The 14,048-nt window shown below is 51.0% G+C and overlaps 1 protein-coding gene across 7 annotated transcripts in view; it reads right to left on the bottom strand.

The window, feature by feature from the left end:
• The window catches only part of PTPRS (protein tyrosine phosphatase receptor type S), a 295,013-nt gene that overhangs the window by 23,761 nt on the left and 257,204 nt on the right, over positions 1–14,048 (bottom strand). For all 7 annotated transcript variants that reach the window (XM_077922007.1, XM_077922006.1, XM_077922009.1 and 4 more), the window contains 2 exons: positions 7,123–7,220; positions 2,139–2,262 (listed from right to left, as the gene is read on the bottom strand). In XM_077922007.1, the coding sequence (XP_077778133.1) occupies positions 2,139–2,262; positions 7,123–7,220 (222 nt within the window). The remainder of the gene's footprint in view (positions 1–2,138; positions 2,263–7,122; positions 7,221–14,048) is intronic.

Genomic DNA, 14,048 nt, shown 5'->3' with positions numbered 1-14,048 from the left:
TCATGTGGCCAGCAGGACTAAGCCGCTTCTGGCGAACCAGAGCAGCGCACGGAAACGCCGTTTACCTTTCCACCGGAGTGGTACCTATTTATCTACTTGCACTTTCTGCTTTCAAACTGCTAGGTTGGCAGGAGCAGGGACCGAGCAATGGGAGCTCACCCCGTCACGGGGATTCGAACCGCCGACCTTCTGATCGGCAAGTCCTGGGCTCTGTGGTTTAACCCACAGCGCCACTCGCGTCCCTTAACAGACTGGGGAGCTGGGCCAAAAGTAACAAGTGGGCCATGACTAACAAAATGAATTTCAAAAGGGACAAGTGACTGGTTCTGTACTTGGGCAGGACTAGCCACAGGTTCTTCATCCCTGGCTTTGCGCAGGTGTGCGCACAGGAGGATTTTGGTCCTCCTAATTTTGCTGAACGACTCCTCCCATCGGTGCTGGCCAAAGGGACCATGTTTGCTGTGGCTGACGGGAGCTGTCGTTTGGGAACTCTGGACTGCATCCGTTTGAACGCCTTCATAAGCCTGAATTCCTTCCTTTGCTTTCGTGAGAAACGGCTTAAGTGTTGCGGCAGTGGCAGGAGGAGAGAGAGAGAGAGAAGGGGAACCCTCGCTGCAATTCCTATCGGGGCCACAGATGGAAGCAGGGAATTAAGCGCGGCTTTGAAATTAGCAACCGTGACCCCCTTTTAATTACACGGGCTTGTTATGTGTGGGTGTTCTCTTCCAAGCGCTCCTTTTAATTTAAAAGTATGCCAGGTCAGAGCCGCCACACTTCTTCGCTTCCCAACTTAGCAGAAGGCAGGGATCCTCGCTGGAAGGGAGCGCGGAGGCTCTAATCACGAACCAGGTGGCGATTGCGGCTGTGGCGCCTTCTCCTGCCGCTGCAGGGGCCTCCATTTATATACACATATACAGTTCAAAGAAATTATCGGTGGCGGCGGAGAAGTAACATCGCCCTTTAGTGTCCGGGGAATCTGCCGCGACCTGCTTACAAGAAAGCCGATGGCTCTGGTTTAAGGTTCTTTGCGAGGTTTTAACTTGGTACAGGAGCTTTCAGAGGTGGGAGGAAAGCTAATCCCCTTTCCTGGCTCCTGTATGGGGTCAGTGGCAGCCTGATGGTTTAACCCTCGGGCCAACTGCTTCCCTGCCCTCAAGAGAGGCGGCGGAGGGAGGTATTTTCATTTACCTGGGCGAGGAGCAAGGATAGGGAGCAAGGGAGCTGGGTGGTGCAAAAGCCCGTGAGCGTTTGATGGGATTTCGGGTGGGAGACTGGAGAGGTGCAAGCATACACCTTTTCTCTCTCCTTCCCCCCCCCTCTCTGCAGATGTGAAGCCCAGGACGGTTTCACGACGAGATGAGCTGTCATAGAAGTGTAGAGATTGAAAGGCACCCGATTGAAAGGTCGACTCCCAGCAATGCTGGAATCTCAGCTGGGAAGCACTGGAAACAAAAAGGGCTAGAGGCTTTTGGGCCGACAAAACACACAGACTGTGCAGGGAAGGCAGACTCTGTGCTCCCTTCTCCGCAGATGTTGCTGAATTCTCAAAGGCCACCATACCTAACCATTAGTCATGCTTGCCCCTGGAGCCACTGGGACTTAGAATCCCAGCAGCACCTTGGAAGACCTGCAAATTCTCCATTTCTTTTTCTGGGAGGTGAAGTAATTTCCTGATCAATTAGGTGCTGCTTTCAAGCACGCGAGGAGCTAAGTGCGCACTGCCCGGTTGAAATCCCGAGAACAGCCCTGTAAGGTAGGTCAGAGTTGATGAGCAAGTTACCTTGAAGCTTCTGGGATCAAGGACTTAAAGGGAAAAGGGGTGGGAGGAGACTAACAGAGCCCTTTGCAAGTCTCCCCGCACTCCCCCAAGAGTGGGGGGCTCAAAAGTGGCGTGCACGGCAACTTGCAAAGCGAGGGATTCTGACAGGTGGGCGGCTCCACTCAACTGTCAATCACGTGATGTTGTTTTCTGCCAGTAAGAGCTGTCAAAAACTGTGGAACGGACTCCTTCGGAAGGTGCTGGACTCTCCCCCCTTGGGGGGGGCTTTTAAAATGTCAGAGATGCCAAAAACGAGCTGACAAAAGCTTGAAAAATCTGACCTCAGCCCCTCCTCCCCTTGCGACAAAGTGGTTCGTACCTTCAATGGGCAGCAAAATGACGCGGGAATGGTCGTAGGCGATCACATTGGCGTAGCGGTTTTTCGGCTTGTTCACCTCGAGGTTGGAGTGTTCCCAAGTGAACTGCTGACCCGGGTCAATGGACTGCAGGAGCAGAAAGAGAGGAATGTCAGCGAAAAGTCCATGTTTTGTTCCAAACTATGAGTGGAAGCTAAAAAGCAGTCGACTTCTCTTCCTTCCAGGGACCATGACCTGAAAAAATTCACAGGCGCAACCAACTCAGAGCCGGTGTGGTACAGTGGTTAGAGTCTCCAATGACTAGGCCCTAGGAGAGACCAGGGTTCAAATCCTGCCACCTTGGCCACGGAAAAAGCTCGCTGGGTGCTAGTTGCTGCCTCCCTCAGCCTAACCCTACTCTGCAGGGTGGTGGTGGTGGTGGTTGTTGTTGTGGGGATCAATTGAGCAGGGGGGCACCCATGTACACCGCCTTGATCTTGGAGGAAAAGGTGGGGTGTAAATGGAATATATAAATATATCAGAATGGTGTCTGGGGAACGGTGTCTGGCGAGTGAGCAGGGCCACAACAACCTCTTCTCCTGCCCATCAATTGCCAATCACCTGCCGCCACAATCTGCCCCCAAAGGTAGGGAAAAACATTTGCACAAATCTCCTTTGACGTGCTCCTTTTTTTCTTTCTTCGGAAGGAAGGCGGAATAATAATACCAGGCAAAAGCCACCTCCGTTCCTGCTGTAGTCCCACAAGCTGGAAGCTACGCTAACAGACGCTCCCCTCGTCACTGGGGACCTCACTGGGTGCGGCCGGGGGGGGGGCAGTCGTTGCCTAACCAGGGCCGTCTTAAGCAAAGTTGTTGAAAGGTTCCCTAGAGTTGTCAACCTTTTTTTAGGGAGCTGACACCGCGATTATCTCTGCTGCTTGGGAAAAGAAAACAGGAAATGTAAGGAGCCCTGCAGAACAAAACAGCTGGGTCCCTCGCGGTGTGAGCAGCGTGCGCTGGGCGGATTTCTCCACGGCCCTACGCCAATCCCAGGCACGCAGGGCAGAGCCGGCCGGCTGCCTCAGCACCTTGCTGGCTCGTTCTCCCTCGAACTCGCGGCATAGAGCCGCCTGCAGCAGAAGAGCCCGCCAGGACGCTCCGACGGACGGTTGGGCTCTTCCCAAGACTCCAACTCTTGAGCCCCGGATTCTCGGCCTGGCGCCCGGGTGCCCCGCACCCCTAGCGCCTATGGGTAAGGCGGCCCTGAGCCTAACCCACCTTGCAGGGGGGTTGTCGCGCAGGGGACTGAATGAGGAGCGGGAAAAGAAGACTGTGCATGCTACCTTGAGCTCCTTTGAGGAGAAGGTGCAATATATATGCAACAAATAGGATGCTGTACTAAATGGGCCATTGACCTGCTCTCTAGCAAGACTCTCCTTATCTTCTGAGCAGCTCCAACCTGCCTCCGCAACCACACTCCCTCTCCAATTTTGCACCTCCGCATTTCTTTCATTAGGTGTGCTGTGGTTTTTTTGTAAAAGTATCTCCAGATCCGCAGCTCAGGAGCAAGGCTGCCCTGGAAAAGGGCCAATATTACATTATGCAGATTATCTGCTGGCAGGGGGGTGGGCAATGGGAGGGGAGAATTGGCAGAGAGAGAGAGAGCACATTAGGCTTCTCTACGCTCGCTTGCCTTGCCCGGGTGCTGAGGTGGGTCAGAGCGCTGAGGATCTCTTCCCATCATCTTCCCAGCAATTAGCAAATCATACGCTGTGCAAAAAAACAACAACAACAGCTCGGAGTGTGCGGCCAAAAGACTTTTGGTTCCTAGCATTTTTTAGTTGTTGACGAATGTATCCAACCACCTGCCTCCTCCTCTGCCAACCTGCGGGGGGGCTTCTGCCATTACTCATCTTGGTGCCCTTCCTGGTGCCATTAGGTCCAGTTCTCAGCCCCTCTTATCCCGAGACACCCCCCTTTGCAAATCCTCGGTTTGGCTGACTTTTCTCACCCCCTACACAGAAGCTGCTGTGGGCAGATGCACGGAGTGGTGTAGCTGCCTGGGATCAGGGAGGCGGCGAAGACCTGTTACTATTCCTACAGCACGGTCCCTGCTTCCCGTGGCTGGATGCAGAGAAGGCAGAATCTGGTGGACTTCCAAGGCTCGGAGCCAGAGGTTTGGTGGCAGGACAATGATGAGTGGTCAGAGGGAGAAGACTAGGGTGGGAGGAGATGTTGGAAGCATTCCTCCATCTTCTCTCTGCCCCTGTTCCTTCTTAGATTAAGCATTTCTTTTACTTCGGTGTATTATAAAAAGTTATTTTGTACTGGGTATGAACTTTTGTAAAAGGGACTGTGTTCTAAACCACTGAGCCTCTTGGGCTTGCCGATCAGAAGGTCGGCGGTTCAAATCCCCGCGATGGGGTGAGCTCCCGTTGCTCAGTTCCAGCTCCTGCCAAGCTAGCAGTTCGAAAGCACGCCAGTGCAAGTAGATAAATAGGTACCACTGTGGCGGGAAGGTAAATGGCGTTTTCCTGCGCTGCTCTGGTTTTGGTGTTCCGTTGCACCAGAAGTGGCTTAGTCATGCTGGCCACATGAACTGGAAAAACTGTCTGCAGACAAACGCCGTCTTCCTCGGCCTGTAAAGCGAGATGAGCGCCGCAACCCCAGAGTCGTCTGCGACTGGACTTAACTGTCAGGGGTCCTTTATCTTTATGAACTTTTGTATATCTTTGGACAAGTATCTATCATCTATCTATCTATCTATCTATCTATCTATCTATCTATCTATCTATCATCTCTATCATCTATCTATCTATCTATCTATCATCTATCTCTATCTATCATCTATCTCTATCTATCTATCTATCTATCTATCTATCTATCTATCTATCTATCTCTATCTATCTATCTCTCTATCTATCTATCATCATCATCTATCTATCTATCTATCTATCATCTATCTCTATCATCTATCTATCTATCTATCTATCTATCTATCTATCTATCTATCTATCATCTATCTATCTATCTATCTATCATCTATCCATCTATCATCTATCTATCTATCTATCTATCTATCTATCTATCTATCTATCTATCTATCATCTATCCATCTATCATCTATCTATCTATCTATCTATCTATCTATCTATCTATCTATCTATCATCTATCTATCTATCTATCATCAGTCTATCACACAGTGGTACCTTGGTAGTCAAACGCCTTACTTGTTGAACAAATCGGCTCCCGAATGTCGCAAACCCGGAAGTGAGTGTTCCGGTGTGCGAACGTTCTTTTGGAAGCCGAACGTCCGACGCGGCTTCCGATTGGCTGCAGGACTCCGAAGCCCTGCTTTGGTTTGCGAACGTTCTGGATGTCGAACAGACTTCCAGAACGGATTCCGTTCGACTTCCAAGCTACGATTGTATATTAAACAAAGCTGAAAAGGCGACAGGGCTTAGCGAGCGGGAAGAGTCTGTGGCAGAGGGCAGCCCAGACTCAGAGGCAGGTGAGGAGGGGGACCAAGAGGCAGAGATGAGGCAGGCTGGTGAAGAAGCATAGGAGTCTCCCCTCCTCCTGGTCTCCCAGGACCAGAAGAGGTGTGAAGAGGGTGGAGCAAAGAGAGACAGAGCCTTCGGCTGCTCACTGGGACAAGACCTACTGGGAAGAAAGGTAAAGGACCCCTAGACCAGTGTTTCCCAACCTTGTGCCTCCAGCTGTTTTTGGCCTACAATTCCCATCATCCCTTGCCACTGGTCTTGCTAGTCAGGGATGATGGGAGTTGTAGGCCAAAAACATCTGGAGGCACAAGGTTGGGAAACACTGCCCTAGACGGTTAAGTCCGGTCAAAGGTGACTATGGGGTTGTGGCGCTCATCTCGCTTTCAGGCTGAGGGAGCCGGCGTTTGTCCACAGACAGCTTTCCGGGTCATGTGGCCAGCAGGTCTAAACTGCTTCTGGCAGAACGGTAAACTGTGACGGAAACCAGAGCAGCGCATGGAAACGCCGTTTACCTTCCCGCTGCAGCGGTACCTATTTATCTACTTGCGCTGGCGTGCTTTTGAACTGCTAGGTTGGCAGGATTTGGGACAGAGCAATGGGAGCTCGCTCCATCGCGGGGATTCGAACCTACTGGAAAGACTTGCTATATTTGCACTATGCTGTGCTCACTAGGCATGCACTGTTTTTTTTTTGGGGGGGGGGGTTGAATGAAGAGCTAACTTCACTGACACAAGTGGTTTTTCTTTATTGCTGACCTGCTCCTGACACAGCGTCTTAAAAAAGGTAAAGGTACCCCTGCCCGTACGGGCCAGTCTTGACAGACTCTAGGGTTGTGCGCCCATCTCACTCAAGAGGCCGGGGGCCAGCGCTGTCCGGAGACACTTCCGGGTCACGTGGCCAGCGTGACATTGCTGCTCTGGCGAGCCAGAGCCGCACACGGAAACGCCGTTTACCTTCCCGCTGGTAAGCGGTCCCTATTTATCTACTTGCACCCGGGGGTGCTTTCGAACTGCTAGGTTGGCAGGCGCTGGGACCGAACAACGGGAGCGCACCCCGCCGCGGGGATTCGAACCGCCGACCTTTCGATCGGCAAGCCCTAGGCGCTGAGGTTTTACCCACAGCGCCACCCGCGCCCCCTACACAGCGTCTTAGAGCTGCCTAATCAGCACGAAGGTGGGGCTTTTCAGCCACTAAGAGACTCGCCCTTTGATCTGATCGGAGCCAATCCGAGAGGACGGAGGCGAATCGGTGCCTGAGGATGGGCTGCTGGGGCCAGCCCAGGGAAGAGGCATAGGAAGAACGCAGAGTTGTTCTGGATGCTCCAGAGCTAAGCGTTTAAGAAACATGCAGAAGACCACAAACACTCCCAGTTCCTGGGCTTGCCATTACGGAGCAGAGGGCTGCAATTTTAGGCCACGTCCCCCATAACACATAGCCCCATCCTCCACCCCACCTGTGATGCGTCCCCCCCCATCCGCTGCCAACCCTTAATGCTCCTTTGTACCTCGTACTCCTGAGAGAGCTTCAGGTTGTCGTTGGCCTTGAGGTGCTCCGTGTGGTCTGCCAGCTCCGAAATGGGGATGGGTGGGTGGCTCAGCATACCTGGGTGAGGGGAGAGACAGGTGTGTGTGGGGGGGAGAAGTGGGAGGGAAAAATGGCATTCAATTTTTTAAAAAAACCATACACCGTTCCGTAACAAACATACAATTCAGAGTTTTTAATTTTTATTTTCGAAAACAAAAAACTGCAATGAAAGGCGGGTTAGAAAGGAGTGCGGGGGGTGGGTGGGGTGGGGGGGAGAGAGAAACTGTGAGGGCTCGAAATTGTGTCCTTGGAAACTGGAGAGGGAAATGAAGAGAGTTCTTTCCCCGTGATGGCCCCGTTCTCGACATTTATCGATAAATCGGAAGGCAGGGGAGGGGGGATTTCTTCCCCCTTCGTTTTTGTAAAGAGAGACGAACTAACAAAAGGAGCAAATGAGAACAGAAGAGAAAAAAAGATTCTGATAGCAGGCACTTCGAAGCGATTCCAAATGGTGACGTCGCGAAGGGAGGGTGGTGTCGGGTGGAAGGGAGCGAGGGAACTGCCCCCCCCCCAAGAAAAGCAAAACGAAGTCGGCAGCACGCCAGTGCCAACACAGCAAACAGACGATGTGTCAAGGGCAAAGAGGGTCGTTGCAATGATAAATAATACTAATATATATATAGAAACCCAGATAAAAACAAGACACACCGCACAGAGGTTTCAAAGGGGGGGGGGGGTGTGTGGGTATGGTTGAGTTGGCCAGTGAAATGAGGAGGGTGTGATGCGCCTGGGGTGGTGCTGGAAATGGAGGAGGTTAAGCAGAGGTTTCCCATAAGGTAAGAGGCCGGTGTGGCTTTGTCTTGCTGTGAAGATAAAGGAAGCAGCTGCAGCAGGCAGCAAGAGTGGTGCCCCCCCCCCCGGGAGGTAGTTGCTTTGACTACAACTCCCATCATCCCTGACAACATCTGGGTGGGGGCACCACTTGGGCAACACCTGGTCTGTACCGGCAGGCAGCAGCTCTGCGTGGTTTCCGGCAGCCTGACGACAGACTCGTGCAAATATTCTATAGAGAGAAACTACCTTGCACTGAGTCACTGAGCTCAGTATTGCCCATGCTGTTCAGCGCTGAATCTCCAGGGGTCTCTCCCAGCCCTACTTGGGAACTGAATTTGGGGCCTTCTGCATGCCAAGCAGGTGAGATGTGGACCTTCCCGTAAAGGCTCTGGAAGGGGAGAGCTTCTGCAGGAAGAATGCCATAGTAGTGCGTTGCACCACAATGCACACTAAGGAGGATCGGGTGTCATTTAAATGTTCGGAACTTGCCTTTGAGGCAGAGGGGGTTCACAGCACCCTCCCCTAATCACACCTAACATTCATTCATCTTCCTGGAAGAGCCCATTTCTGAGTCACTAAGAGGCTCCTTTCTCTCCACCATTTGGGGATAATAAATTAGTCTTGTGAAAGCTGCCGCCCCAGCTAATATCAGAGGTTTCCTGAGAACAATGCTATAAAATGCAGGATATAGCTATTTGAAATCTTATCACATGGGGAGGGGGAAAAGCGTTCTACTGCACTGGGTGGGGTGGTAGATTTCTCCACTTCCAAAAAAACGATATTTATGGAAAAGATCACTTGGTTGAACCCAATGTTAAGTCCTACTCAGAGCAAACCCACTGAAATTAATGGATGGGACTGATACCCATTAATTTCAATGGGTCTATTCTGAACAGGACGTAAGTTGGCTACAGGCCACTTCTACAGAATTTTGGAAATGTTTGCCACTTCTTCCTCGCATAGGATTTTTTAATAAAAAGAAGTCAGGCCTCTTTATTGGAGAGGGTGTTTGTTAAAGAGACTGCAGGTCTTCTCGTGGTCATTTGCAAATCTGGAGGAAGGAAACCCCCTTGGTGGTTTGGTGCTGTTCCCCTCGAAAGGAGGGCAGGATCTGTCCAATGAAACTATTCCCAGGTCTCTAATTCTGCCGCAGTTTTTTAAAAATAGCAGCAGTTTTGGATCCTTCTCCCCAGGAGAACTGGGGGGCAAAGCCGAGCCATCAGTTCAGCAACAGCCCTCCCATCTCTGAATAAGTCTAACTCTCTTTTAAAGCCACTGCTTTTAAAAAGGTGACCATTTCTGCCTCCTGCAGCAGGAAGTTCCTCAGTTTAACCTGTGTGCTGCATGAAAAAGTCCTTCCTTTTTATCTGTCAGAAATCTTCCAACACTCATCTTGCTTGACAAATGCCAGTGTTCAGAATGCCTTTGCTTAACCTGAAAGACTTCAGCCTGTCCCCACATGTCTGAGGTTGTTGGGCAAAGGCGCCACGGACAGAACTCAATCCTCCTTTCGAAATTGGGCAGCTGTCCCCCAAACCCCCTTGTACCCCTTTCCAGTTCTGGTAGCTGTTTAGGTATGCGACCCACAGGATTTCCCCTTCTCTCTGAAATCTGCAGCTAGCGTGTTTTTGTGTGTGTGTGTGTGTTAAACCAGCCCCGGCAAACAGAATTTCAATATGATTAAGAAGGCTGGAAGGGAGTTGGTGCATGAGAATGACGTCTGGAATTGCAAGGAGAAATAGAAAAAGCGGTGTGTGTGTGTGAAAATAGTATCTTATTACATTATTTTTAAAGATTCCACACTGCTTGAATTTGTGGAAGGAATGTGAGGGCGCAGAATCAGCACCGCTAAGGAAACGTACACATTAATTAAGCTGATTCATTGTGGAACCGTCTTATGACAATGCATAGATCCAGAGAAGTAGGTTACTGCCTAGAAAACGCCGTGGCATAAATCAGTTACAGCCCAATTTCATGCATGCTTACTCAGTGGTGACTTCAGCAGGACTTACTTCCGAGAAAGGACAAATAGGACTGTCATCTTAGAGAAATTCTACACTTTATTCCGAAAAGGGGGGCGGGGGCAGATTTCTGGACTCTACTACAACTGACAGTTGCAGATGAGCTGTGTGTTTTGGTTCTAAATGTTCGCCTTATGTAAAAAAATCTCCTTGCAGGAAGTAAGCTAGCACATCAGGTCCCAAGGCGTCCCATCCCTTTCTCCCTAACCATGATAACCTTCGGCAGGCACAAGCTTTTGCTTAATAAAGGAGAGCACTCAAAAAACAGCTCCCTCTCGCCTGCACTTAGACGTCTTATGGTTTCACGGCCACAGATGCCTTTCCGGGGAATTGCAGTTTGCAAAAGAGATTGGTGCCGATCTCAGCAAAGCCCGCAAATTCTTGGGAGTTCTCAGAGAGAACCTATGGCAGTTAAACCGGTTTAAAATGTGCAGTGTAGGCATGTACCCTAAGAAGGCACTCTCTGACGGTTGCCTAGATGGGACAAAAAATATTTGGGGGTTGTGTGTGTGTGTGTGTGTGTGTGTGTACAATGGATCATCAGCTCTGCCTGTCAAGTTCCAAAGGCGTTGAGAGCCATGGGGTGTCAGTTGGTGGTCATGGGAAGTGAGTTGGGAACCATGGGAAGTGAGTCGGGAACCATGGGAAGCGAGTCGGGAACCATGGGAAATTCATTCCTCCTTCTGAGAAACCACCGCTGTGACTTGGGAAGGGGAAGGGGAGAGGTGGGGGGAGATGATGGGGAGCCATGGAGAATTTCGAGCCCTATTGGGGGTTGCATGGTTAAAAGCAGCATTAAGCAGCAGCGGCAGCATAGCGATAAAATAACCTGGGAACTCGGGGGACAAAGGTGGCAAAAGCTAGTGCTGTATTCACTGTTTTACAGTGTGCTTTTGCAAAAAGCTGGCTTTCTTAAGTCACCAAACCCGGCAAGGACGAAAGACTGTAACAGGTGGAAGGGGTGGAAATTGAGAAAGAGGGTCTCTCTGCTCCCCTCTCCCACCCTTAGAGGTGCAAAAGGCAAACCTGGGAGCCAGAAAACACAGGAGAATAGCAGCTGTCAACCACCGAAACCTAGCCGATACCTCTGTAGACCTGAAAGGGCAGCTTAGCTAGGTAAATACATTTCCTGCTTTGATTAGTTTTTATCCAGACCTTTGGACTTCATAAATGTCCCCAAAAGGGCTATGCAGATTCCTTCCTGAAACCTCTCACCCAACTATTCTCCATCCTTAACCCCGGATCCAAAACAGGTAAACAAACAGGGCCTACAGTGTCTACTTGTAAGTTCAGACATTCAGTTCAATGGGCTGGACTGCAGCTTTCGCTATCCAGGGAGATCAGTAGCAGTGAAGCCTGTTGTGTGATTACTCGGGTGCAAGTTTCCCTGAGCTCGATGGGGCTCAGTCATCTTTTGCAAGTGGACTGCGAAAAAAAACTACCAAGGAATAAAAAAAGTACAGTCATACCTCCGGCTGAAGTCGCTTCAGGTTAAGCCTTTTCGGGTTGCGCTCCGCAGCGACCCGGAAGTAACAGAACACGTTACTTCCGGGTTTCGCCGCTCGCGCATGCGCAGATGCTCAAAGTGATGTCACAGACATGCGCGGAAGTGGCGAATCACGACCCGCGCAGACTCGCGGATTGCGTTCACTTCAGGATGCAAACGGGGCTCCAGAACGGATCCCGTTCACATCCAGAGGTACCACTGTACTTGAAATTCCTGGGGATTTAAGCGGACACCTATGAAAGAGGCCAGTAAACCCACCCCCCAAAAAACAAATTGTGTTCACTTCTCATGGGAAAGGAGCAAGTTAAGTAACAGAAGGGCTCTGTGAGTCAAAAGTACTCATCCACAGAGGAGGGTGCCCACTGTATCTCTGAATGATTCATTACCCTGAGCATACCTCTTTCTCTTCGGGCTCCCTGCAGATGAGTTAACTTGTACTCCTAATGTGGAGATGCAACAGGATTTGCCCAGCTCAGAGAAGGCTGACTGCTGCAATCCTGTGCAAAGCGTGAGGTGGGTATATTTTCAAGTTTAGTGTCCAGATCAAGGGAAGTAATATTCCCTCTCTATTGTGCCTTGGTCAGACCACAACTGGAACGCTGTGTCCAGTTCTGGGCAGCACAATTTAAGATGGTTATTGACAAGCTGGAAGGTGTGTAGAGGAGGGCGACCAAGATGATTATGGCTCTGGAAACCAAGCCTGATGAGGAACGGTTGAAGGAGCTGGGTATGTTTAGCCTGGAAAAGAGGAGACTGAGAGGAGATACGATAGCCAGCTTCAAATATCTGAAGGACTATCCCATGGAGCCAGCTTGTTATCTCCTGTTCCGGAGGCTAGGACCCGAATCAATGGATTAAATTATGAGAAAGGAAATTCTGACTCAAAATTAGGGAGAATATTCTGATGCTTAAGAGCCATTCAAGAGTAGAACGGACTTCCCTCAGATGGTGATGGACTCTTCTTCCTTGGAGGTTTTTAAGCAGAGCTTGGATGGACACCAGCCCTGGGCGATCTAGCAGAAATTCCTGCATTGCAGGGGGTTGGACTAGATGACCCCTGGGTCCCTTCCAACGCTACAATCCTACGATTCTCCCTGTTCACGAGAGTTTCAGAAACACCCCGTTTCCTCAGGCTCCCCTTGCCAACTTGGGGAGTGCGGGGGAAGCATTCTTACCCCCCCAAACCGCTGCAATTCCTCCTTTGGATTCCGGTACCGGCCCCTACCCCCAAGGGTTGCTATGAAGAGGAGGTTAAGGGGTGATATGATAGCCATGTTCAAATATATAAAAGGATGTCATATAGAGGAGGGAGAAAGGTTGTTTTCTGCTGCTCCAGAGAAGCGGACACGGAGCAATGGATCCAAACTACAAGAAAGAAGATTCCACCTAAACATTAGGAAGAACTTCCTGGCAGTAAGAGCTGTTTGACAGTGGAATTTGCTGCCAAGGAGTGTGGTGGAGTCTCCTTCTTTGGAGGTCTTTAAGCAGAGGCTTGACAACCATATGTCAGGAGTGCTCTGATGGTGTTTCCTGCTTGGCAGGGGGTTGGACTCGATGGCCCTTGTGGTCTCTTCCAACTCTAGGATTCTATGATTGCGGGAATATGGCTTTAACCACCTATCTGCTTCTCGTACTGCTTTCTGCATTTTGGTGCATGGGAGAGAGAGGCCGCCCCTCCCTTCCCTCTCCGCCCCCCCGTCTCCCCCCCCCCCAACCCCACATTTTGCTCAAAGTCAAAGCAGCTTTCCGGGAAATCAAGCTGTTGACCGAGGCCATATTTTCTGGCTTTGAAAGAGAGAGATCTTAGGGGAGAGAGTTCTCATCTAGCGTTTCAAATCCCTTGAAATCTCCTTAATCTTGTTATTGCAAAGAATTCAAGCTCCTCTCTCTCTCTCTCTCCACCCCCCCCCCTGCTTTCACTCTTTCTACGAGCCGGATCATTTGACGGACAAAATCGGCCCAACATCTGCTGCCTAGACCAGAGGCCTCCCCTGCTGCCGCTGAAGTAATTGCAGCTCAACAGAAGAGGCCTGCTGTTGCCGCTTGCTTCTTTAAACAAAAAAACAACTGAGGTGCTTAGTAAAACGATGGGCTCCCGAGAGGATTACAGTCCGCTGGAAATTCTTCTGCAGCTGAGGAGTTGCCGTATTTTTCGCTCTATAGGACGCACTTTCCCCCCTCCAAAAATGAAGGGGAAATGTGTGTGCGTCCTATGGGGCGAATGCAGGCTTTCGCTGAAGCCTGGAGAGCGAGAGGGGTCGGTGCGCACCGACCCCTCTCGCTCCCCGGGCTGCAGGCAGCTATCCGCAAGCCTTCGGAGCCCGGCGGGAGTTCCCGCTGGGCTCCGAAAGCTTGCGGATAGCAGCCTGCAGCCTGGGGAGCGCAGCGCCAACTCCCGCTGCGCTCCCTGGGCTTCAGGCAGCTATCCGCAAACCTTCGAAGCGCGCCCCCAGCCCCGCAAGCTCTGGCACAGCAAGCGCTATGCGCAACCTTGCCACCGCTCCCGGACCTGTTCTGGGGGCTGGGGTCGGGGGAAGCTCGGGC

The sequence above is a fragment of the Podarcis muralis genome, chromosome 18, assembly GCF_964188315.1.
Source record: "Podarcis muralis chromosome 18, rPodMur119.hap1.1, whole genome shotgun sequence".
NCBI lineage: Eukaryota > Metazoa > Chordata > Lepidosauria > Squamata > Lacertidae > Podarcis > Podarcis muralis.
The sequence above is the reverse complement of the archived record's forward strand: the minus strand, read 5'-3'. Positions and strand labels throughout refer to the sequence as shown.